Source organism: Hyaena hyaena, unplaced genomic scaffold (genome assembly GCF_003009895.1).
Source record: "Hyaena hyaena isolate Hyena2069 unplaced genomic scaffold, ASM300989v1 scaffold_59, whole genome shotgun sequence".
Taxonomy (NCBI): Eukaryota; Metazoa; Chordata; class Mammalia; order Carnivora; family Hyaenidae; genus Hyaena; species Hyaena hyaena.
Window position 1 is genome coordinate 638344 of NW_024080691.1, and position 27290 is coordinate 665633.

At 37.4% G+C, this 27290-nt stretch overlaps 1 protein-coding gene across 3 annotated transcripts in view; it reads left to right on the top strand.

The window, feature by feature from the left end:
• Window positions 1–27290, top strand: part of DLG2 (discs large MAGUK scaffold protein 2) — a 1380463-nt gene that overhangs the window by 367713 nt on the left and 985460 nt on the right. For all 3 annotated transcript variants that reach the window (XM_039231798.1, XM_039231799.1, XM_039231801.1), the window contains exon 2: window positions 7844–8005. In XM_039231798.1, coding sequence (XP_039087729.1) covers window positions 7844–8005 — 162 coding nt within the window. The remainder of the gene's footprint in view (window positions 1–7843; window positions 8006–27290) is intronic.

Here is a 27290-nt window from a genome sequence, read left to right on the forward strand (position 1 = left end):
GCTCATCTGTTTTGTATCTTAAAGTCCTCATATGAGTGATATTTGTCTTTCTCTGACTAATTTCGCTAAGCATAATACCTGCTAGTTCCATCTACGTAGTTGCAAATGGCAAGATTCCATTCTTTTTGATTGTTGAGTCATATTCCATTGTGTGTGTGTGTGTGTGTGTGTGTGTGTGTATACCACATCTTCTTTATCCATTTGTCCATTGATGGACATTTGGGCTCTTTCCATACTTTGGCTATTGTTGATAGTGCTGCTATAAACATTGGGGTGCATGTGTCCCTTTGAAATAGCAAACCTGTATCCCTTGCATAAGTACCTAGTAGTGCAATTACTGGATTGTAGGATAGTTCTATTTTTAATTTTTTGAGGAACCTCTGTACTGTTTTTCAAAGTGGCTGCACAGGTTAGCATTCGTACCAGCAGTGCAAAAGAGATTCTCTTTCTCCGCATCCTCACCAACATCTATTGTTGCCTGAGGTGTTAATGTTAGCCATTCTGACAGGCGTGAGGTGGCATCTCATTGTGGTTTTGATTTGTGTTTCCCTGATAATGAGTGATGTTGAGCATTTTTTCATGTGTCTGTTGGCCATCTGGGTTTCTTCTCTGGAGAAGTGTCTATTCATGTGTTTTGCCCATTTCTTCACTGGATTCTTTGGGTTTGTTTGTTTTTTGGGTGTTAAGTTGGATAAGTTCTTTATAGATTTTGGATACTAACCCTTTGTTTGATATGTCTTTGCAAATATCCTCTCCCATTCTGTCAGTTGCCTTTTAGCTTTGCTGATTGTTTCCTTTGCTGTGCAGAAAGCTTTTATTTTGATGAGGTCCCAATAGTTCATTTTTGCTTTTATTTCCCTTGCCTCTGGAGATGTGTTGACTAAGAAGTTTCTGTGGCCAAGGTCAAAGACGTTTTTGCCTGCTTTCTTCTTGAAGATTTTGATGGTTTCCTGTCTTAGGTTTAGGTCTTTCATCAGTTTTGCGTTTATTTTTGTGTATGGGGTAAGAAAGTGGTCCAGGTTCATTTTTCTGCATGTTGCTGTCCAGTTTTCTCAGCATTGTTAGTTGAAGAGACTGTCTTTATTCCACTGGATATTCTTTCCTGCTTTGTCTAAATGAGTTGGCCATACATGTGTGGGTCCATTTCTGGGTTTTCTTTTCTGTTCCAGTGATCTGAGTGTCTGGTTTTGTGCTAGCACCATACTGTCTTGATAATTACATCTTTGTAATATGCCTTGAAGTCCAGGATTGTAATGCCTCCAGCTTTGGTTTTCTTTTTCAAGATTGCTTTGGCTGTTTGGGTCTTTTCTGATTCCATACAAATTTTAGGATTCTTTGTTCTAGCTCTATGAAGAATGTTGGTGTTATTTTGCTAGGTATTGCACTGAAGATGTCAATTCCTTTGGGTAGTATTGCCTTTTTAACAATATTTGTTCTTCCTATTCAGGAGCATGGAATATTTTTCCATTTTGATGTGTCTTCTTCAATTTCTTTAATAAGCTTTCTATACGTTTCTGTGTATAGATTTTTCACCTCTTTGGTGAGATTTATTCCTAGGTATTTTATGGATTTTGATACAATTGTAAATGGGATAAATTCTTTGATTTCTCTTTCTGTTGTGTCATTATTGGTGTATAGGAATGCAACCAAGTTCTGTTCTTTGCTGAATTCATGGATCAGTTCTAGCAGTTTTTTGGTGGAATCTTTTGGGTTTTCCATATAGTGTGTCATGTCATCTGCAAAGAGTGAAAGTTTGACCTACTCCTGGCTGATTTGAATGCCTTTTATTTCTATGTGTTGTCTGATTCCTTAGGCTAAGATTTCTAGTACTATGTTGAATAACAGTGGTGAGAATGGACATCCCTGTCGTGTTCTTGACCTTAGGGGGAATCTCTCAGTTTTTCCCAATTGAGGATGATATTAGCATTGGGTCTTTCATATATGGCTTTTATGGTCCTTCTATCCCTACTTTCTTGAGGGTTTTTATCAAGAAACGATGCTGTACTTTGTCCAATGCTATCTCTGCATCTATTCAGAGGATCATGTGGTTCTTGTCCTTTCTTTAATTGACGTGATGAATCATACTGATTGTTTTGTGGATATTGAACCAGCCCTCAATCCCAGGTATAGATCCCACTTGGTCATGGTGAATACTTTTTAAAAATGTATTGTTGGATTCAGTTGGCTAGTACCTTGTTGGGGATTTTTGCATCCATGTTCATCAGGGAAATTGGTCTCTTGTTCTCTTTTTTAGTGGGATCTTTGTCTGGTTTTGGGATCAAGGTAACGCTGGCTTCATAGAAAGAGTTTGTAAATTTTTCTTTCATTTCTGTTTTTTTGGAACAGTTTCAAGAGAATAGGTATTAACTCTTCTTTAAGTGTTTGGTAGAATTCCCCCTGGAAAGCCATCTGGCCCTTGGCTCTTGTGTTTTGGGGAGATTTTTGATTACTAATTCAATTTCTTTACGGTTATGGGCCTGTTCAAAATTTCTATTTTTTCCTGTTTCAGTTTTGGTGGTTTATGTTTCTAGGAATTTGTCCGTTTCAGATTGCCCATTTTACTGGTGTAAAATTACTCGTAATATTCTCTTGTTATTGTTTTTATTTTTGCTGTGTGTGTTGTGATCTTTTTATAATTGATAAATTGTGATCTCTTTTATAATTGATTTTATTTGTTTGGGTCCTTTCCTTTTTCTTTTTGATCAGACTTGCTAGAGGTTTATCATTTTTGTTAATTCTTTAAAAGAACCACCTTCTGGTTTCATTGATCTGCTCTACTATTTTTTTGGTTTTGATAGCATTGATTCCTGATCTAATCTTTATTATTTCCTTTCTTCTTCTGGTTTTGGGTTTTATTTGCTGTTCTTTTTCCAGCTCTTTAAGGTGTAAAGCTAGGTTGTGTATCTGTGACCTTTCTTCCTTTTTTAGGAAGCCTGATTGCTATATCCTTCCCTCTTGTGACTGCCTTTGCTGCATCCCAGAGGTTTTGGGCTGTGGTGTTATCATTTTCATCGGCTTACATGTACTTTTAAACTTCCTCTTTAACTTCTTGGTTAGCCCATTCATTCTTTAGTACGGTGGTCTTTAGCCTCCAAGTATTTTTTTATCTTTCCACATTTTTTCCTTGTGCTTGATATTGAGTTTCATAGCGTTGTGCTCTGAAAATATACATGGTATGATCTTGATCTTTTTGTGCTTATTGAGGACTGATTTGTGTAACAGTATTCTGGAGAATGTTCCATTTGCACTGGAGAAGACTGTGTATTCTGCTTTAGAGTGAAAAGTGAAATGTTCTGAATATATCTGTTAAGTCCATCTAGTCCAGTGAGTCATTCAAAGACATTATTTCCTTGATTTTCTGTTTAGATGTTGTATACATTGCTGTAAGTGGGGTGTTGAAGTCTCCTACTATTATGGTATTATTATTAGTTTATTATTATGATTTTCTTTATGTTTGTGATTAATTGATTTATATATTTGTGTGAGTCACATTTGGAGCATAAATGTTTACAATTGTTAGGTCTTTTTGGTGGATAGACCCCTTAATTATGATATAATCCCCTTATTCATCTCTTGTTACAGTATTTATTTTAAAGTCTAGATTGTCTAAGTATGGCTACCCCAGCTCCCTTTTGGTGACCATTAGCATGATAGATGGTTCTCCATCCCCTTACTGTCTTTCTGAAGGTGTCTTTAGGTCTAAAGTGGGTCACTTGTAAACAGCATACAGATGGATCTTGTTTTCTTATCCATTTTGTGACCCTCTGTCTTTTGATTGGAGCATTTAGTCCATTGACATTTAGAGTGGGTACTGAAAGATATGATAATGGCATTATTGGCATTATGTTGCCTGTAGAGTTGGAGTTTCTGGTGGTGTTCTCTGGTCCTTTGTAGTCTTTGCTGTTTTTGCTTTTTTTTTTTTTTTTTTTCTCCATCTTTTCTCCCCTCAGAGAGTCCACCTTTATATTTCTTGCAGGGCTGGTAGTGGTCACAAACTCCTTTAATTTTTGTTTGTTGTTTTTGTTTTGTTAGAGATTGCACCTCAATTATAGCATTTTTTATTTCATCCTGCCTAGATTTTATTTCCTTTATCTCTGCAGAAAGAGATTCTAATCTATTTTCAACCCTAGCTAGTATTCCTATTATCATCCTTGATTGTAAATTCTGGTTCAGACATTTTGCTTGTGTCTGTGTTGATTAAGTCCCTGGCCATCATTTCTTCCTGTTCTTTCTTTTGGAGTGAATTCCTTCATTCCATCATTTGGAAGGAAGAAAAGTAATTAATAGGGTAAAAAATTTAAAATTAAAAAATTTAAAACAACACAAAAAATCAAATAAATAATGCTAGATCCTAGGTGCTTTGGTCTGGTTGTTGAAAGGAACTTGAAGGATTAGAGAATAAAACAGAAAGATAAGAAAATAAAAAGAAAAAAAAGGAAAATTTTCAAAAGTTTGAAAAAATAAATGCAATGAAACAATAAAAATAAATGATGGAACTAAGACAGAATATGAAAAATTTACAAAAAAGTAAAAGATATAGTAGAAAAAATTATAGAAACATATTTAAAAAATTTTTTTAATGTTTTTATTTATTTCTAGGAGAGAGAGAGAGAGAGAGAGAGAGAGAGAGACAGCATGAGCAGGGGAGAGTCAGAGAGAGAGGGAGTCACAAACTCTGTAACAGGCTCCAGGCTCTGAGCTGGCAGTCAGCACAGAGCCCGATGCGGGGCTCGAACCCACGAACCGTGAGATCATGACCTAAGCGAAAGTCGGACGCTTAACCGACTAAGCCACCCAGGCGCCCCTTATTTTTAATAAAAATGGAAAATAAAAATCAATTTTTTTCTCTTTCTGTATTCAAGAATAAGAAAAGAAAAAGAAAGAAATTGAATAGATGGACCAGTGAACAGACTCAAATACGATTGAAATTACATCAGTTTCCCCAAGAAGTCAAACTATGAAACACTTAGTCTGTAAACTAAGCAGGCAGAGAGACTTGGAGTGTTCTTGAAGTGGGAGGCCCAGTTGGGTGGGCTTAGTGTAATGGCTCCATTGTCCACCAGATGCTGCTGCCTAGCTTACTGGGGTGGATGGTTGTGGCACATGGTGTGTATGCACATGTGTAGGAGGGCTAGAAATGTCAACTCCCCTCTGGATTAGAACTCTGTCCTCCCTGACCAGCAATTGCGCACCGCTCCTTTGTCTCTGGCTTCTGTCCACTCCCCACTTTTACACTGTCTGTGACCAAGCCATCAGGTTGCCAGGCGGCACCTCCCTCCTGAGTTTTATCTCAAATGGGGCTATGTTTCCCAACCCGTCACTTCTGACGGACTGTGGCTTTGATCTCTTCTGACCCTCTTGGGTACAGTCTCATCAAGCAATGGCTGGGTGTCTGCTGGACCCCAGGACAGTTCTCAGGATTGTGCTGCTGCTGATGCCCAGAGACTGCGGCTGGGTGCCAGCCCGCCCCAGAAAAAAATTCATGGGTTCGTGTAGCAGCAGCGTTTCCGGGATTATGGTAAATCACACAAGACACATCAGGCACCAGGCTTCCCACTTAATGTCCTTGTTCCAGCACCCGCGAATGTGGTTATTATCCAGGGTCCACTGGGACCTTTCCCTGTGGGGACGCCACACAGCCTCTACCAATGTCCTCCCATCAGAGGCACTGCCTCTCCCCATGTTGCTCTTGGACCCCTCAGACCTTGCTTTCTGCTCCTGGGGATTCACCCTTCCCACCAGAGCACTGCCAGGTATCGAGCTGTGGAGTTTCAGGCTCTGAGCTCCTCTGTTTATAGCATCTTAATAGAATTTAAACTCTCTCCTTTCTCCTTTCTCCGTTTTTTTTTGGGTCAGTCCCTTGTGTACTCATTCTTTTCTCTCCAGCTGCTTTTGCACATGGGGGATACTTTCCCGTACTCTCCCCGATATCTGTCCTCTCTCCCTAGGCAAAAACAGGTCCCTGCCCTCCACAGTTCTCTCTCCCCCACTTCACCTCTATGCACCACGTACCTGCTGAGTTCTGTGGTTCAGGTTGTACAGATCATTGTGTTAATCCTCACATCAGTTTTCTAGGTGTCTAGGTTTCTTAAGGTTGATCTGGTTGTATTCTGGGGACAAGAGATGCAGAAAAAATTCCATGCTGTTCCACCATCTTGGCCCTTCCCCTGTTAGCTCTAATTTTTGTTTTGCAACTAAAACAAAATGTGAAGCTTGGAACATTGCAGAAAGCCTTCCTGTAAAATACAAGTAATTATAATCATCTTGTAAGAGTGGACAACAGATTGAATTACCAACCCTGGATGGTTCTCCTTGTTACTGTCAGACTATGAGTCAGAATGAGAGCTGATGTCCAAGAAACCATGTTTCACCTTCAAAATGAAAGTAACATAACATGATTTTGTAAAAAGACATGCTGTTAATAACCTGATTTGATAAATATAACTGTAAGTGATAACAATAGTGAGGTACTGGGAAAAAGTTTATATGGCACAGTTTAGGTCTGAGTTTATGTATTTTGATGATATATATATCTGTGCCATTTACAGAACAAAGGCAAAACAAAGCAAACATTTTATTAGCTGGGTTGGGGGTGGATGTAGAATATTGCCTTTTTTAGTTTCCCAGGTAGACCAACAGTCTTGAAACAATGGGACTCTGAATGGGAAGCTCCAAAGGGAAAGTTGGGAGTAGTAAAGAGAGACAGAAAGATAAGAATTATAGGCCACAGCTGAAGATGAGGACTGACTCCATGGCCAGGGCTGTGCTCCATCCCTATTATTCCTTATACTGATCCTTTTTCTCCCTGCCAGCCTCTCAGGTCTGCCTGGAAGACTTAAAGATAGCCTTTGCCAGAGAATGCCCTTATTGTTACAGGTGTGTAGAAAGAAGACAATAAAAGAGCAAAAGGGATCAAGAGAGAAGGAGCTATTACCTCTTTCCATTCAGGGAATCATCTGAATATAGGCAGATCCTTTGTCTTGATTTTTTAAGTTCTTTGAAAGGAAGCTCCATTTTTGGAAACTGTGATCCTTTGTCCCAGAGTCTGACTAACCCAAAGCGGTACTCCTTCTCTTTGAGTGTGAAAGGAAGAGTGTCTCCCTTTTGAGGCCAATACAAGTAATGAGGATGGCAAACATTTTTCCTAATTTCCAAGGGAACTTAAGCCTTTCATAAATTCTGAAAACAAAATTAAGTTTCCTGGAGCACCTGGGTGGCTCAGTCCATTGTGTCTAACTCTTGATTTTGTTTCAGGCCATGATCTGACAGTTGTGAGACTGAATCTTACATCAGGCTTTGTGCTGGAGGTGGAGACTGCTTAAAATTCTTCTCTCTCTCTCTCTCTTCCTCTGTCCCTCCCCGGCTTGCAATCTTGCATGCTATCTCAAAAAAAAAAAAAAAAAGATTCCTGACTGAAATGTATCAGAATTAGCTTTCATTGTCCAGTCCTTTTTCTCCTTCTCCATCCTTGACCTAGAGATTTTCACAGATACTTAGGCATTCTGGTTGTTTGGAGGATTACTTCTTTATCTATGTAGGCAAACTGTCTCTGTCTCATTTGTTATCACCCTTCTGTCGCTTATAAGAGAGACAGTAGTGGTCAGGTAAAAACAAGCCATCTGGGTTGGTCAGTATTAAGGTTTGTTCAGCATTCAGTATTGAGGTTGCTGATGGTGACCACGGGAAGAGTCTGCAGCAAAGCCTGTTTGGTGAATTTGTTGTCTGTTTGGTCAACGGTATGTATGCACTGTGTCCCGTAAATGAATTTAGAATGTGAAGTTCTCAACTGTACCCTTTGCAAACACTAATGTGTTTCTTCTTTCTTTCCTGTCTTTCCTCCTAGAAGTATCGATATCAAGATGAGGACGCTCCGCATGATCATTCCTTACCTCGACTAACCCATGAAGTAAGAGGACCTGAGCTGGTGCATGTGTCAGAAAAGAACCTATCTCAAATAGAAAATGTCCATGGATACGTCTTGCAGTCCCACATCTCTCCTCTGAAGGTCAGTTAGATTGTTCTCAGAGCTGGTGGCAGTGGTTGGTCTGCTATACTAAGGGAGATGTTTGTTGACCTGATTACATGAGGTTGTCTCTAAATGCGACACTGGCCCCTGGTTGTCAAAGGATCTTCCTGGGGTTTGGAGGCCTGCCTGGAGCTCCTGACACAGGGAGGTTGTTCTTCCAATTGTTTGAATGTCTGGGAACTCTTTAGTTGCTAAGAATGGGCTAAGGAAAGAGCAAGGGATGAACATTGAAAGGGGGAAATAAGTTAACCACATATTTAGAAAACCCAAGAGTTTGTCCAAATGCTATCTCTCCATCTCTCTTCCTGGTCCCAGATAAAACAAAGGAAGTAAGTATAACCTGTTAACACCTAACGATTGCTTTACAATGGTGACTTTAAAAACCATGTGAGTTGGCTCAGCAGTGCCTCAATTTTAAACTGTATTTCTTTCTATTTGGTGTAATACTTTCCCAATACTTTCTACCTTTTTCTCCTTAATTTGTGAACAATTTCTTGATAAATGGTATTTTGACCAAAAGAGGACAATTAAATGAGAGGATTTTCTGTGCTCTTTGGTTGCAAATTACTCTCCCTTTTTCTTTGCTGATGCCATGGGATTTTGTGCTTAGGATAAAAGCTCATAAATGTTGATTAGAGTTAAAAAAAGAAAAATGGATCTAGAGTCAATGATATAACAGAAGAGAATTCACATTTAAAAAAAAAAAGACAAAACAAACAATCTACTAAAATAACTGTTTATTGCTAAAGAAAATTTTAAAAAAAAATTTTTGATAGCTGGAACATTTACTTCTTCAGCACTTCTGTATAGCTGTGTCACAATAAAAAATAAAGCCATAAAAGTGACCCTAGTGCTTTCTGGAATCTTATTATATCTTCTAAAACATCAAACAGATGCTAAATTGTGTTTTGATATAGTTTCCAAATTATACATTTTAAATATCCTGGCATCCTAAAAATGTATTCTCAAATAAACTAGCTCCAGTTACCACCAATTAATTAAAATCTTAGGCTGATTGTCAAATTCCAGCAAATTATATATGTAAAAATATGCCGACATTATGCCTCTGGAATTCATTGTTCAGTTCTTCCCAGAGTCTTTCCAGAAATCACTGAATGACTGATGGAAATGGGTATGTTTAGTCTCAAGAAGAAAAGATTAAGGGTTGGAGGACAAGGTATTTATTTACCTTCTTACACCTCAAGAGCCGTCATGCAAAATTAGCAGGAATATATATTTGGGATCACTGTGAGTCCAAGACTCCTGGCAGTTACCACCCCAAACAGGTGTAGATTACTAACTTGATAAAGCAGTGGTTTCCTATACCTAGAGATCTTCCAGGTCAGGCTGATGACCTGGCAGTGATATTGTGCAAGGGATTCCTTCAGCAAGATGGTGTACAAAATTGCCTCTAAAGTCCAGTCTAACTCTAGGAATCGATGATTCTATTCTCTGGTCAGATGAATACCTTCCTTCTTTAAACAAATGCTCATGTTTGTAAATGAATGCTCACCCTTATTCTGTGTGCTGACCAGTATAAATCGAGAAAGGGCAAAGTGGGAGACTGAATGCATTAAGAATACTTAAATTTCTGGTGTTTTCCTTCTAACTCCTTGAAAGAATTCCTATAGGAACCTCCACAGGGAATCCCTTCCTTCTTTTCTTCCTGTTTGTCTTTCTCCGTTTTCTAGCACATTTTAATTAGTTCCAGAGCATAGTTCCCAAAGGCTGCAAGCTAAGCAGATTAATCAAGGCTGGTCTAAAGCCAGCCTCAGTGTAAGAAACAAACAAACAAACAAACACAATGAATGAAACAATAAAAGCATGATAGGGTCTTCATTTTATATATTAAGTCTTAAACATGTACATGATACTATAATTATCTAAACATCTACAGTTTGGCTGATCACACCATGTGTTATGCTATTTACTGTATCATTTGGAAAATGTCTGTTAGAGTTAAAGGAAAAGTTTGTTTTTTCTGAAATCAGATCTCACATGTAAAGGAATCTTTCCTACTTCCCTTTCTCCCTTGCCTTCCAGGAATCTCAGAGTTAAATATCTTCAACTTTGGTGGTTTTCCTTTCCTTAGGTTTTCTGTTTCTGTTTCTCCCTTCTGTCTTATTTCTTATTCTCTTCCTGTAAAAACAATGCATTGGTTTTTACTGCAATGATATCTTTTACTGAAGATACCTCACATCAGTTTTCAATGTGGCCACCTATGAATAATAAACCCCAGATAGGGAACATCCAGGTAGGAATATGTTTCCCTTCCTTTTTGGAATCACAGTGTGTGAAATTACCATGGTGTGACCCCCAATGTGTTGTGAAGAGGATGGCAAGGTGAATTCATCCAGTACAGTACCCAGGCTGTGAATTAGCAATTTGGGGGCCAGGACTTTTCCCCCATGACACTTTAGAGGTGTTTGTGCTGAACAAGGTACACTTGTAGATTTTCTTAATGAACAGACTGTGTACCTTTCTTATGTCAAAAATAGTGATAAAGATAAACTGTCACAAATTTTCCAGAAACACATTCTCTCTCTCTGTCTCTCTCTCTCTCTCTGTCTCTCTCTCTCTCTCTCTCTCTCTCTCTCTCTCTCTCTCTCTCTCACACACACACACACATACACAGATATGTAGAATTTGCCAATGTCATGGTGTAAATACTCCCACCATGGCTGAGTTCAGGCTACCAAACTGAAGCACCTGACTGCATTTGGAAAAAGGAAACAAATGAGGCTTCACAAGCCAGTGTGAGCTGGCTCCAGCACAGGCAGACTGAAACACATGCATTTTTGTAGCAACAGGACACATCTCCTAATCAAGTTGTTAAGGGATTATTATATTATCACAGTTCAAGTGTTTGGAGAACCTGCTATGATTAAAATCTAATGTGTTATTTTCTCATAAAGGAAGCCTATTAGAGTCAGAGAAATGCTAAGAAGGTACAAATTCTCAATTAGACCTTGCACATTTTCAACCTTTCTGCTCCTTTGATCTGTCTGGTCCTCTTGGGTCAAGCACTAAAAGAGGGAAGAATGAGGAGGCAAAATCCACAAGCAGATAATGTCCCCTGAATCTTACTTAGTAGTCAACATGGCTCTCTTGTATTAATTAGAAATTTACATACGGCATGCCTGAACAGAGTGGGAGATTGCTGGATAACAGTTGAAATGCCACACTGAGCAGGCTCTAAATCATTAGCTGAACAATCTTACCATTGCAGGTGTTACAATCATTTTCTCCCATCACCGCTTATCACTGGAAGCTTCAGTTCTAAGATTCATTTGCCTTTGGTGCACACCCGCTGCCTGGCTGATAGATGGGCTTGCTTAGCCTGTTTTCATTAGAATATCTTGGCCATTGTGAAGTATGGGGTTGGAAGGAGAAATGCAATTTTGCAGTGGATTTGACAGAATTTGTTTTCTTTACTTCGAGATGGGAAGGCTTTCTTTTCAGATGCCACATAGATGCTTCCACAAAAGAAACTGGCCTATCATAAAGCATGAGAATTTTCTTTTCACTTTAAGTCAATTCCAAAGTATTAATCGGGTCTCTACTATGCACATTATAACAGGCGATGGGGAAACAAAGGGCAATAAAATATGATTTCTAAATATACTTATTACTTTCCTAAAAGACCTGGATTCTAGTTATTTGTTACTTATTCTCACTCTGCAACAGTAATCAAATTTCTGAAGCTTAGGTACTGTGAGACCCCAGCCATCTAGTAGAGTTCTCTTTACAGACTATCTGATAAGAGAGTGAGAAAAAGAGAGAAAAAGAATGGGCAAGGAAAGGAAGGAGAAGGACAGGCAGGCTTATTTTTAAGAACCTGGACTTTAAAATACCTGGATTTCAATCCTGGCCATTTCATTTGGTAGCTATGTGACCTTGATCAAGTTAACCTATCTTGGCTTCCTTACTGGAAAAATAGTAACAAGAAAATGTTAACAATAATATTTATCTCATAGGATTTGTATACTAATTAAAGCAATACATGTAAACTGCTTAGGATGTGCTAGGCACATTGGGACCACTTACTAGATGTTGTTTTTAACCTTCTTGTTACCATCAGCCAGCTATCAAGACAAATATCTTGAAATCACTTTTATTTCATTCGTCTCATTTTACATCTGTTGAGATTATACATGGTTTTAAAGTTATAGATAGTTCCCTTCAATAAAAGAACTAGTAAATAGGGATGCAGGTATTTGTAATGCAGGTCTCTCTGGATCCAAAGCCTGTATTTTTTATCACTCCTGTCTGTAACACCTTTCTTTAAACTGTTCTATTTTTAAAGAGATTTTAGATTCAAATTTTCACTTACTGGGTCCATGTATATAAAACTAGAAGATCCTTTTTTTTTTTCATATGCCCTTATTCTTAGAAACAATTATAAACAGATTTATAAGGGAAAACATAAGAAATTCAGTTTTTGGAAGTGAGAGTCATCAAGAGTTGATGATGGAAAGTCATCAAGATGTGATAGATGGTTATAAGGAAATAGAAGGAAAATAAGTTCCTTCTTTAAAATATCTCAGTTTGGGTCACCTGGGTGGCTCAGTCGGTTAAACGTCCGACTTTGGCTCAGGTCATGATCTCACGGTTTGTGGGTTCGAGCCCCGTGTCGGGCTCTTTGCTGACTGCCAGCTCAGAGCCTGGAGGCTGTTTCAGATTCTGTGTCTCCCTCTCTCTCTGACCCTCCCCTGCTCGCTCACTCGCTCTCTCTCTCAGAAATAAATAAAAAATATTAAAAAAATAAAATACCTCAATTTACCCAGTGACACCCAAGAGACTTTGTTCTTCTCCTGTGATAAAACAAAACAAAACTAACAAAAAAATAAATATAGTATTTGGGAGCTAGTTTCCTTTTGGGAAATCTTTTGCTATTGTATGACCATGCTTATTGGCAAGAAAGACACACTTCTGTTTTGAGCAATTGAAGAATTTTCTGCATTGAGATACACTCCTCACAGTAGGTGTGCATGTTATTGAAAATCCCAAGTAAGTCCAGCCAATCACAGCCATCATGTTTCTCCTGCCCAGAAATAGATCTATTTCTATAAATTTTATTTGGTTATTTATTCTTTTAAAGTGTTCATTCTATATATGCTTAATTTTATAAACTATCTTATCATTTTCAGAAATAAGCAGTGTGAAAGTTAGGCATTCCACCACAAATTAATAAAGGAATAAATCTCTGTTGCATGTCAACAAGACATTTGTTAGACCAGAAATCCAACTGATTGTTCTAATTCTACTTTTCTTCAGAACTACTGTTTTTGTCTTAAGATATGTACTGTCAATATTGCCATCCTTATATGAACACCTCCACAGTCAGGGTTTGTGTTGGTTTTGTTCATTATTATGTCCTTAGTCCTTCAACAAATACTTGTTGAATTAGTTATTTGTAAGTGGAAATATGAACACTCATAAATATCTTCTATAAAATTGATGACATTAATAGAAAAACAAGCAAGAAATCAAGGCACAGACTTCTTATTTTCCTCTTTCTGTTGTCCTGTTTTCCCTGACCTAATCGTCATTGATAAAGAATTTCATCAATTTTCATCCTGCTTTTTCCTCAGGTATAACATATCTGAAATGTGTTCTAGGGGCGCCTGGGTGGCTCAGTCATTTGAGCATCTGATTTCGGCTTGGGTCATCATCTCAGGGCTCATGAATTCCAGCCTCATATTGGGCTTTGCACTGAGAGCATGGAGCCTGCTTTGGATTCTCTGCCTCTTTCTCTCTCTGCAAGGTCCCCGCCGCCCCTCCCCCACTCCCACCCACAGCTAGCGCTCACTCTGTCTCTCTCAAAAATAAATAAACATTAGGGGCACCTGGGTGGCTTGGTCGGTTAAGCGTCTGACTTCCGCTCAGGTCATGATCTCACGGTTCGTGGGTTCCAGCGGGTTGATGGGTTCGAGCCCACCTCCGGCGCTGTGCTGACAGCTAGCTCAGAGCCTGGAGCCTGTCTTCGGGTTCTGTGTCTCCCTCTCTCTCTGACCCTCCCCTGCTCACGCTGTCTCTCTCTCTCAGAAATGAATAAAACATAAAAAGAAATAAACATTAAAAATTTTTTAATGAAATGTGCCCAAAATCAGTGATATCTTGCAACTAAAATTGGCACCATCTCCTAGGGTACATTAAAAAAATGGTGTCTCTTACAGTGAAAACCTTCTTAGACTCAGTGACTATTTATAAGAAAGATTAAAAGCTGTTGTTTCATAGATTGGTGTGAATTTTCAAAATCAGATAAATATAATTTTCTGTATTCTAATTCTCATTTAGATCACAGTAAACATTCCTGGAAGCTTTACTGGAAAATAAGAATATGAGAGGTTAGGATATCCTTCTATACCTTTGAACAACTGTGCATTTGTTGAATATATATGGGAAAATAGTGGAGAATCTCTAGGCAATGAAAGTTTTCGGAAAATTATAGGAGAGATTAGTTATGACTGGAGGAAGCTTGTATATAGAACTGAAGGCAAGAAGGATAACAAACTGGACTTTGCTCCACTATTTCCTTACCACCCTTGCCAGAGCCTACTTATAGGAAATATATTTTACCTAAAGTATAAGTCCTCTTCCTTCATGAAGCCCTACCTGTTGACTCTTGCCTGGCTCCACCTGATCAAACCATCCTATGGTACATGTAATTTGCAAAGTGAATATATATGTGTGTGTGTGTGTGTATACGTGTGTGTGTGTATGTGTATATATATATATATGTGTGTGTGTGTATATATATGTGTATATATATATATATACACACACACACACACGTATACACACACACACACATATATATATACATACACACACACTTTTTATTATTTTAAATAATTTTTGGATAGCTATATATTGTCCTTTCCTCTAGACATTTACATTTGTCTTGCTCTTACTAAATGTGTAAGCTCCTGTAACTAGACCATATCTTATTCTTGTTTTATTTTTCTTTATATTTTCTCCCTTATTGGCATCTATAATGAAATTAGACCAGTATTAACCAAATTGTATTGGGGATTTTTGTCACCATTTTAAGGAAATGAAGGATTTCCCTGAGTTTTTTTTTTTTTAAATATTTTATTTATTCCTAGGAGAGAGACACAGTGTGAGCAGGGGAGGGTCAGAGAGAGAGGGAGTCACAGACTGAAACAGGCTCCAGGCTCTGAGCTGGCAATCAGCACAGAGCCCGACGCGGGGCTCAAACCCACAAACCGCGAGATCATGACCTAAGCGAAAGTCGGATGCTTAACCAACTAAGCCACCCAGGTGCCCCAATTTCCCTGAGTTTTTAATATGATAGCATGCAATATGAACCTCTAAGATGGGGATATGGTTAATACACAGTATTTCCCAAACATGTTTGGCCATGGAACCAGTTATTCCAAAAACAGTAATTTTTTTAGTTAGATTGATACTTTTGAAAAAACTGTAACAGAATCATAGACCAAGGCTAAAACAGCCAATAGAAAGTATAACATAAAAATTCATGCTTGCCCCACAATGAGACTCAACCAGATTCAAATGCCAATTCCTCTACTTAACTAGTCTACTCACTAGTTGCATGAGCTTTTTCAAGTTACTTAACTATCTTTAGCTTTAGTTTTCATATTTGTTAAATAATGGCATCCATTTAAATGCTTCCATGTCACTTAAGGGAGAAAAATCTATACAAAGATCTTAGCTCTGAGCTTGACACAAGAGAAATACAGAAAAAATGATAGCTACCCTTATTGCTAGTGATGTATTAATATTATTCCAATATTCTAAACTAGGAACTTTTGAATTATTTTTGAAATTTTTTTTTCATTTCTGGTCTCTCCTTTGTTTTCAAATGGCTTAGTGTTCTCACCTTGTTTGTATACACAGCTACTATCCCAGTCCATGTATTCATTACTTCTAGGCAGAAAGTATTATGGTTATTGTAAAACATCATGGGCTTTGGAGCCAAAAATAGGTGTTTGAATTTTGATTCTTCATTTTCTGACTGAATAAACTTGGGAAAATCACCTGGCATTTCTGTGATACAGTTAAATTTAATGTGAACAAATCTCTTTTGTGTTTTGATTGATTGATGGAATCATTTATTCATTCATTTGTACATTAGAATTTCTTTGACTTCCTACTGTATGCTCTATGTTATTCCCCAAGGATACAAAGAAGAACATGCCTTCCAGTTGTTTGCATGCTACAGTTAGATGAACAGATTTGGAGATGCATATCTAAAATATGTCATACTATGTGTCATAAAGAAAGTATCAAACAACAGGCAAATTCTTAAGAAGTAGAGAAGTGATTTAATTTTCTCTGTGGTTAGAATGCTACAGATGCATGTGGTCAGGGAAAACAACAGAGGAGGTCATTTTTGACTTGATGAAAGTAGGAGATATAGGAGAAAGGTCATGGTTGTCCTAGACTCCAGCAATTCTGTAGCAGTACGGAAGAATTATAAAAATTGCAGATAGTAAAGAAGGGTAGAGAGACTGAGTAAAAGGATGAAGGAAGGAGTACCAGGCCCAAATCATGCCATAAAGCAAGAAAAATGGGCAAGAACAGGGAATGAAGGGTCTTCTTTGGATATTGGACTTCACCTTGGAGGTAATGAAAAAAATGACTATACAGTTTAAAAGAGGAGAGACACGGTCAGATTTGCAAATCAGAGTATTACTCATGTCATGTAGCAAAGCAGAAGAAAAACAAGAAAATAGTGATATCACAATCAAGGACATCAAGTAGAACACCAGAGTCAGACAAGCTCTGGGATAAAGCAGAGGCACTGGGGATGGAGCAAGGGATAGATTAGAAAGCTTATTTAGGAAGAGATATCATCAGGACTTGGAGACATATTAGATATAGAAAGTAGAGGAGAGAAAGAAATAGAAGTTAATTCACTTTTTTTTTTAATTTAATGAAGTGCATGGAGGAGGTATTTTGAAATGAAATCAAGAATGCCAGAGGAAGAGCAGATTTTAGGATGGGATGAAAAGATTATGAGTTTTGGTTTTAATATTGGAGTTTGAGGTATTTTTTTGGTAGCTGGGTTGAAGAGTTTCATATGCAGTTTGAAACAAAGAACTGGGAACTGAGAGAGGTCTGATCTAAAAAGGGAGACTTTGGAGCTTTCAGTGTAGTTGAAACAGTGTGACCAGGATTGTCCAGGAAAAAGGGAGGAGAGCTGAGGACAGAAATAGAGGAGATGATACCCTCAGGGCAGGGTTTTATGGACAGAGAGTGGCCTGCTAAGGAGCCCATTAAACAGTGAGTGATTTACCACAATACGCAGTTTAATGTTTCTTAACTGACTTACACATTTCTAGTAAAAGATCATATTTTATGCTTTAAGAAAATGTTGCTCCACTTTAGTACTTAGAATAGCATTGGCCAAACACTAGATGTTTTTCAAAGACTTGTTACTTGATAATTATTTTTAAAAAGAGAAAGAAATACATTATGAAATATATTTGAATCCAGTAGTCATGGGATACTGATCAACTGAGAAAAATGTATTTTTTTCCTTTTAGCCATAGCACTAATATTATTAATTAGAAAACAAAGCTGATTTTGCTGTTTTAGAAAATTTGTAATTTTTAAAAATGTAAAATTCATTAATTTCTGTCTCTTGCCACTAGATGGTGGAAGTAGCTGAGCTGATGGTTCAGGAAGCATCTGGTCTTAAGGGAAAAACCGGAGATTTGTGAGGCTAAATTGAGAAGCTCTTAGTTACTAAAAACATAAGAAGGTTTTGGCAGGGATTTGCATACTTCTGAATAATGCATTTTTGTTCCAGGCCCAGACCTTGGTGAAAGGAAATGGCTGAGTAAAATATGGTCCTGACAGACATATATGCTGAATCCAGACATAAACCCTTCTGGTCGAAATTCTATGAGAATGAAACATTTCTTCAGTAATCATTAATTGAAAAGGATACTGATAGCATACCTCAAATAATCCTGGACATTCAAACTAGAAGTTTGGAGAAAGGGAAGAAGAAAATAATAGGCATAGGACCTACCACATCATCTTACAATTCAAGAATGCTATTTAGAACTAGCCCACCATGGGTTCATGGTTTTTCACCATGACTTTGGACTGATAAGTCAGTGCAGTGACATCCAAATCTCCTGTTTTGTTCATCTAGATACTAATTATAACAACAACAATAATAACTTTTCTCTAAGAAATATGAGGTATACATATTAAAGGTATAATGTCTTAAAAATGAGTACTTATAATAATCGTACATAAGTGTTATTAGTGGTTATTTGTAGCTGAAGATATTCTTAAGTGACATACAAAAGTTCTTCTCAAGACTAAGATTTCATTACTGCCAAGGTTTTCTGTAAGAGTTAGAAATAATATACATAAATCTCACAGACAGTGTACCCTTATAGTGGGCTTAATGAGAATGTTTCCAATTCTTTTTTATTACCAAAGATCCATAAAACTATACCACATCTGACACACACATTCCGAAATAACTGTTGGTATCTGATTGGGCTATAGAATTTTTAACTCTTTCCCAACTAATTCAGAAAAATAGTAGCATGTAGTGGAAAGCAGATGAAATTTAGAATCAGACCTATCTGTGTCCAAATTCTGTCTGTTTTGCTTCCTGGCTGTGTTCTTTAGCAAATCTATTGACCTCTCCCCTACTGTACATAGTAATATGGAGCACACAGAGTTGTTGTAGGTATTACTTAACATGATACATGCATAGTCTTTAGCATAGCATTTGACATCTACTAGGTGCTCAGCAAATGGTAATTATTACATATTCTTAAAATAGAAACTATGTGTGTCTGAAAGAGGAAATCTGAATTTCAGGTCAGGAAACTCTGAGCTCTCAGTAAAGATGGACTCTTACATCATCATACTTGTAATCTTCGAGACTATGGCTTTACACTGCAGGATATTTTCATCTCAGCTAAGTAAGGATTTGTATTATCTAAAATTTTTGTCTTTAATGTGAATGTGAATGACACTTTGGTTAGCTCAAATGAAGTGTAGCAAATAAGTTAGGGCATGACCAGATTTTAGGTAGTCCAAACAAGACTGTACTGAAGCATAACGAGATACACTTTCTTGGGTTATGAAGGATGTTAGAATATTTGTATTATCTTTCTAGTTGGCTACTTGGAAGAACTAATTGACTTAGATTTATAATTCCTGGTATGTTTATTTAAAAATCCTTACTTAAATTTTTTTAAAAATTATTTCATCATTACAAGTTGATACCTAGTAAACTTTGGGTAATAAAATAGAGATATTTAACACTGAATTCATACATTAACCACATTAAAAGTCAGACAATGTTATTAACCCATGAAAATGGAACTAGTCTTTATTCTATGTCTAGCCAATGTATTTATAATACCTCACTAATTCTAAATATAGATCAAATCCCACTTTTGTAAACTCTGTATATTTACTTTAGTACCATTTTGTATGGTATAATTTGTTGTTTTTGAAATCAAGACAATTTGGGGTTCTCTTCAACAAGAAGAGTTTGGTTGTATCCACCATCTTTATTTGTTTTACAAAACTACTACTTTCCTTCAAGGGAGGAGGTATGAAGTAGCTTCTAAAGTCTAAAATCTAATTTCATGAATTTTTGTTTCTTTGTATTCATATCCATTTATCAACCTTTCTGCCTAGAAGCTGTTATAGGAGAAGTAACAGTGGTAAAATGTAGTATTTATTGAATTCCTATTATACGCTGGCAGTACCCTAAATACTTTACATGTATTGAGCTATCTCATTCAACCACCCCATAAGATAGGTTTTCTTATTATTCCCACTTTATGGACAAAGGAAAATGGGCACAAAGAAGTTAGAGCAAACATTTGTAAGATCACATAGCCTTTGATACCTCTGGGTTATGATGCAGCGTGTTTGACATCATACCTCTCAGTATCAGTCATGGTGCTATACTAACCAGCATATGAGAAGTGTATAGTTTTAAAACTGAAAGGGACAGGGGCACCTGGGTGGCTCAGTCGGTTAAGCGTCCAGCATCAGCTCAGGTCATGATCTCACTGTCCATGGGTTCGAGCCAGAACCTGTAGCCTGTTTCAGATTCTATGTCTCCCTCTCTCTCTGCCCCTCCCCAGCTCGTGCCCTGTCTCTCTCTGTCTCAAAAATAAATAAACATTTAAAAAAATAAATAAAGTTAAAACTGAAGGGGACAGTATAAATCATTAAATCCAGGATTTTCGAACTGCAACTGATCCATTAGTATATATGAGATCTATTTACTTGGTAATTTCAGAATAGGATAGCAGAACAGAATAGAAAATTTGAGAGTACATTACAAGTAGAAACATTTGTTTCAGTTTAGTATGGGTGTGTTTGGGTGTGTACTAGCATACAGTGTAAAATATATTTCTTATTGTGATCAAGGAGAAGAAAGTCAGAGAGCCACTGATCTGGTCCATCTTTCCCATATTATAAAGGGAGGGGAGGGGAAGAAAGGAAACCTTAAGCCCAGAGAAGTTAAATGATTCCCTAAAAACACATTGGTCAGAAATGTCAAAGCCTGAACTTGAGCACTTTATAGTATTAACCACTCCTATTTTCTCTGTCCAGCATCTGTTGTGGCTGCCGTTACTACCAATTAAGTTACTTAAACCAGAGTTTCTCAAACTTGGGTATGTGATCAGAATCACACAGAAGCCCAGGGCTCTATATTTTTATTATCTTTCCAGGTGATTTTGTTTCACAGTAACTTTGAAGAATTACTGTCTTGAATTCCATGCCACAGCCTGTATTGAGTGATTGCCACGTGTATTACCGGATCTTTGCTAAATACCATTAGAGACCATAAAAGAAGAGCCTCTGTCTACGAGGAACTTAAATTCTATTAGGAAAATCAAGATGTGCATTCATCATTTAGTGAACATAATCTATATAACTAAGTGCTTTTTTAATCGTACTTAATAAGGTTACTAAGTACAAACAGAATTCCAGAAGGCAATTTTTAAATTCCTATATAGGCATATACAAAGAAAACTTCACAGTGCTTATTTAAGAGAGAATGTTTCATGAGAAAATATGGTAGAGAAAGGTGAATTGATTTTTCCCAACTCACAGAGGAATTGCCACTGTCGAGTGAGCAGATTTAACTCCAATGCAGCACTCCCAGGATGTATTCCCCCAGACCAGCTGACTCACCGAAATCACCATAACCGCAGATGATGGGTCCCTTCTTCATTGGCAGAACCCTGGCTGTGTTAGAGTTTGTGGCCAGTTTGGGATCACAGGTGAGGTTTTTAAAAATGCTTTCAAGAGGCTCTTGTTGAAGTCCATTATATGTGACACCAGTGGATGGCCACTTTAAGGGCCATTAAGCCACAGGGCACACGTAGAAGTCATGGGCCACTTATAAAAATCAGATCAAAATTGTAGTAGTTAAACTTCAGATGCTCTTGAGATTGTCTGGTTTTATCTCCTCATGCTGTATGTGAAGAAATTTAATCAGTTGTTTTGTTAGTCAGAGAACAGTAAGACATTTCTGTTACCAGCTTTTAATTGTGAACTTTTAATTAGTAAAAATTATAAATTATATACAAACATATATGTTATAGTAGATATAATACATGTATAAAATTATATAAACTTTTAATTAACCAAATTATGGATTTAAATATAATTAATAAAATGATAGAATTTAAAATTATGAAATTATTAAAAATTTATATAAGCAATATAAAACTTAAATATAGAATTTCTAAAAATAGGCTTTATTTCTCTATTATGAACAGTTTAAGTAGAGCTGCTGCTAGTCATTCAACATATTTATATGAATCAGAAAAAGGAACCCTTACTCAAACAATATAATACTCTGTTATAATTTACATAATGTGCTGTGTGGACCCACGCAGTACATTCCCCACATATATAGATGACCTGTATTCAATAGTAAGATTACAGAATCATAGAAGTAATCAGGGAAATTTGAGATACTATAGTCTACCTCTGTCACTCTATACATAAAGAAACAAAGCCAGATATGCCCTGATATTTCCCAGGGCAGCCATAGAGCTCGTGGTAAAGCTAAGACCAGAATGTGGGTTCCCAGATTCCCAAACCAGAATTATTTCTCTATTTCATAAGAAGAGTAAAGAGCAGATGTGTCCTACTCAACAGATCACAGAGGTTTGTTTTCCAGTTTCTGGATGGTGCTGGAAATCGTTATGCTAACTTTTTATTTGTTTATGCCAATGTTCAGTTTTCTCAAAGGGACAAATCAAGGTTGTTGACATTAGAAAAGAAACCTCTCTCATTCTAAATCTCTCTAGCTAAATTGTGTGCATCAGTGTGATTGAATAAGAATAACATTGGCCTCATCACAAGTTAACTATGATATCACGTTGGATATTTGCATAAACATTGATGAGATAGTTGTATTTAAATACCCCACAATTTAAAAGATCCATATCTAAAAGAACAATCTACACAGTGGGGATTCTTATTTATCTTATCAGGGGCTTTACAAGGACTGCAGGGCAGTGTGGGCTTGGTGTCAGAAGTGTGCCATTTGGGAAATCACTGAACCTCTCTGAGCCCTTATTTCCACATCTGTATACTGAAGATAATAATGCATGCATTTAGGTAGATTATTAAGATTAAAGAGGTTGTTGTTTGTCAGCTTGAATTTTACTATCTGCCCTTAGAGCATCCCCGCCCCTGCCAGATTCCTGTGGCTACCTCCTACTTCTCTAGTCTCCATTTTCCCTTCCATTCTCTTCTCCTTCCCACTTTTTACGATGGCAAATGAGGAAGGAAAAAACAAAACATGATAAAGCAAAAGGGTTCAATAGATAGTCAGTTTAAGAAATTATCCTTATGTGGGGATTTCATAAATGTCAGTGTAGTTTTCAGCTACCCAAATTGAATTGTCATGCCAAGAACAAAGTATTGATTATTCTGTACTGTTTCAGAATGTGGCCTTAGGATCTGAGAAGCATGTTTATGGGAGAATGGGAGTGCTTCCAGACAGGGTCAAATATGCTGGTGAGGGGATTAAAATCACGTCAAATGGAAACATTAAAAGTATGAATGATGTCCTTGGAGAACAGACTGTTCAGGGGACATGTTAGTCCTTGGCTTTATACTGTTTACAATGAGCAACTATTCTGTACAATTTCTGTAGATGCCATTACCTCTAGAGAAGACAATGAGGAGACAGAAGCCATGTAGGTTTTTGTTGTTGTTTGTTCTTATTTTTTATTTAAAAAATGTTTTAATGTTTATTTTATTTATTTTGAGAGAGAGAGAGACAGAGCATGAACAGGAGAGAAATAGAGATAGAGGGGGAGAGAGAATCCCAAGCAGGCTCCGCACTGACAGCACAGAGCCCGATGCAGGGCTCACAAACCGTAAGGTCATGATCTGAGCTGAAATCAAGAGTCAGAAGCCTAAATAACTGAGCCACCCAGCTGTCCCTGTTGTTTGTTTTTAAAATAGAGCTGGCCAAAGATAGGATGGACTTCCTCATAAGGCAGTGATCTTCCTGTCCCTGGAGATATTCCGGCAGAGGCTAGAGATGATTCCGGTATCAGATAGAATATTAAACAATATTCTTAAGCTCTTTGAACTCAAGAGCCCCTTTGACAAATTGATGAAAACTATGAGCCCTTCCCCCATTAAAAAAAAAAAATATATATATATACCCACAAAAACGTTATATAAAATTTCAGGAAACATGTGGATCACTATGAAGCCCATCTATGGACTTCCTAAGGACCATATATATAGTTAAAATTATTTTGGATGGAATGAATTTTAAGTCACCTTCCATCTCTGAGAATCTATGATTATCATTTCACTCCTGCATGGTTTTTGTCTGAATAAGGCATGCGTATTCTTCTCAAGAAGAAATATTTTGTAAGTGTCAGGAAAACAAAACAAAACAAAACAGGAGAGCTCCCAATCTAATGCGTCAGCGAGGCTTGCTTGATTCTGCAGCAGCCCTCACCACCAGTGATCAACAGGTTCACCCAGCAAGGAGGATTGAGAGTGCATTTGCTTCAGAGTGCTCTAAATGCAGAACTTCTACTTCTGATTCCGTATTTTTGATGTGTACTCCTAAGGCAATTTTCTCTCTCTATTAGTTAGTATCATAAGCTTTCATCAGCTATGCAAGCTAGGGCTATAATATCCTCCCTCTCTGAATTGGGGTTTTAACTGTCACAAGATTGTTTTCTTTATGTTGAATGGAACTTGCAGTGTAGCAAAGAACTGATTTCAAATTACCCCATCAACTTACTAAAATGATTATGCATTTTCCATAGTATTCAGGCACAGAGGATTTCCGATATATGGCTAGACTGTTCATGGAAATGTCAGTCATCAAATGTGCAGTGGATATTTATTTTTTCATCAGGGTCACAGAGTGCATTTGAATTGGATTCTTCCTCTTTTCTCTGTACCATTAAGATATTGACAGGTTCAGAGTTGCTGGGTTTGAAATTTTAAGAATAGCTAGCTCATAACATTTCACTTTCTGCTCCAGGGCAGGGTGAGTTGCTTATAAATCAGGCTGCAAATGTGATGAATTGGATGCCTCCAACTCAATTAGCTTAATGTGGGTAGGAGGATTTCCAGGTTTTGCAGCCTCTGTTTTAGTAATCCTCTGAGCAGACTGTTATATAAAATGTGGCTGTGTATTAATGCCGGAGTCTCAGAGAAACATGGTTGGTATTTTTCATTTCAACATCTAATGTCATCCTGTATTTCTTAGCTTTGATTTGGATCCGAAGCCACTGAGTGATGGTTCTTAACATGATTTATATGGTTGCAAGCCTTACCTTGTTATCTTTCTGCCTTCTGACCAAGTTAAGAAAGTAGCCTAATAGAATTGCTGCTGTCACTGGATGATTTAATTGGGGGGAAAAATCTCAGCAATTTAAGGAAAACTGCAGAAGTTGAAGCTGTTCCTCTGTCAAATAAATGATCAGATGAAATGAGTCCCAGCAAAGCAGATGCCAATAGTTTCAAGAGCTTTCAACACACTCATCATACTTTGGTAGTGAGATTTGTTGGAAGAACTGATTATGGAGTTTGCTTTTTTGTTTTCTTAAGAAGAATCTATCGTGGCTGTGAATAATGTCTATTTTAAGGAAAATATCTTAGATTTAAATACATTCTGTGCCCAAGGATATTATTTGACATCTTCTCTAAATTGCCTCTGTGTTAGCATTCATTAGTTGATTCTTTTTCCTACGTATTTTCTTCTCCTTCCCCCTCTTCTTTCTTAGTTTCTCTGTCAATCCCAGCTCCATTCTGGCTCATTAATTGTTAAGGATGAAGAATCTAAAAGGATACCCAGAGAGTTTAGTTCAAGGTCCTCTACAACTCACTGTGACCTTGGACAAGTCATTGGTCTCTTTAAGTTAGCTTTGTTTTTATTTTTTCATTTATTACATGATAATATAAAATAATAACATTTCAACATGGGGTTGAGATGAAAATTTGGTGAGATTGAGCACTGTGCTTTTGTGATCCTCATAAACTGAAGTTCAGGTTAGTTGCTAAACATTGTTTCAGTACCTACTTTGGGGTAGGCCCTCTGATAGGTGTCTCAGAGTGGAATGATGAATGAGACATAATCCCCTGTCTTGTATTCATATAGGATGTTTTTTGGCTTATAGGGTGCTCTCTCATGTCTCCTTTCATTGCCACAACAGCCCTGTGACATAGATGGCCAATTATTATGAACTATGCCTCTCAGAAAGAAACTGAGACCAGATGAAATTAGGTTATTTGATTAAGATCGCATAGTGAAATTCTGTTGCAAATTCATACTATAAATATGCTGTGTATTCATTATGTTCTGCCTTGTGCAAACCTGTAGAAATCTAAAGATAAATGAGGAACAATCTCTGTTCTAAAGGAGCTCAAAGTCAAATGCAGAAGAAAAACAAATAAATAAAGTAAATACAGTGGAAGCACACATAGAGTTACTAGTAGCTTTTCCTCCCTTCCTTATTGTCTGAAACCTATGTTTTTAAAGCATCTCATCCCAATAGCCGGAGCTACATTGCATACAGTATTCTCTATGCTCCTAGAAGTTCTTGATAAATACTGATACAGTTTACTAAGACATCTGAGGACAGAGGTTCCCATACAGAAAAGCTGAAGAAAGATTAGTACAACACAGAAGGGAAAATGGTCCTCCTTCTGGAAGAGCACAGGCAGAGCGGTCTTTATGGCTTTACTGAGAAATGTCTATTGCCTTTGGAAATGCCACCTGGCCTGTTGCCCATGTGTAAGAAGGAACAGCAATAATCCTAAAGCCCTTTGCTTGCATTGGCTGAGAAAAGAGCTTGCCTTTGGATTCAAAGGCAAAGGCGAGACCCCCAAAGAGCCATTTTTTTTCCTTTGTGAGGCTGAAGCGGTGCTTAATCTAGGTCAGACCCACCCACTCCAGGTCTGGTCACAGCCTACTGTCTACATTCTGGTCTTAGTTAAGTTGGTTGGAAACAGGCTTCACTTCATCCCAGAGCTTAATTCAAGGGCATGCATAGCTTCCTTGAGTCTGAGGAATAGCAATAATCCTAAAGCCTTTTGTTTGCCTTGGCTGCAAAAGTTGAGTGGTAGACTTATATAAGCTTTGGAGCATGCAGAACTAATTTTGAGCCATAGCTCTGTCCTTTGCTAGGAGTATGACCTTGAGCATGTAACAAGACGTTCTCAGTCTCCATATATTCATCTTACTTACTTGATAGGGCTGTTGTGAGAATGAAATAGTTTTTCCCAAATTTTACCTCATCTTAAGAACCATGTGGAATCCTTTTTTGAAAATCTGGATGCCTGGGCCCAGTTAAACTCCCTGAATCAGAATGTCTAGGCAGAGGCCTGAGAACCTGCATTTTAAAACATATCTCAGATAATTTTTATTATGAGGCAAGTTTAAGAAATGCTGAGAAAGAATGTATTAGAGACCAGCATGGTTGCCTGGCACTCTGGAGGCAACATGAACACTCCTCAGCGGCTACCTTATTGTGGAAGATTGTTATTGATGGTAGCATTTATAGAAGCACTGGGCTATTTAGGTCCCAACATTATTGGTGATTAGCATACTGTGTGGTACCTCCGTAGTTGTCAGTATAAATTTTTAAATTTTAAATCACTTAATGAAGATTTCTTTGGAAGCTTCTAAGTACTGGCAGTATTCTAGATGCTGTAGAAGAGACAAAATGTACGCAAGCTCTGATACAATTTTGAATTATAAATGCTGTCATTA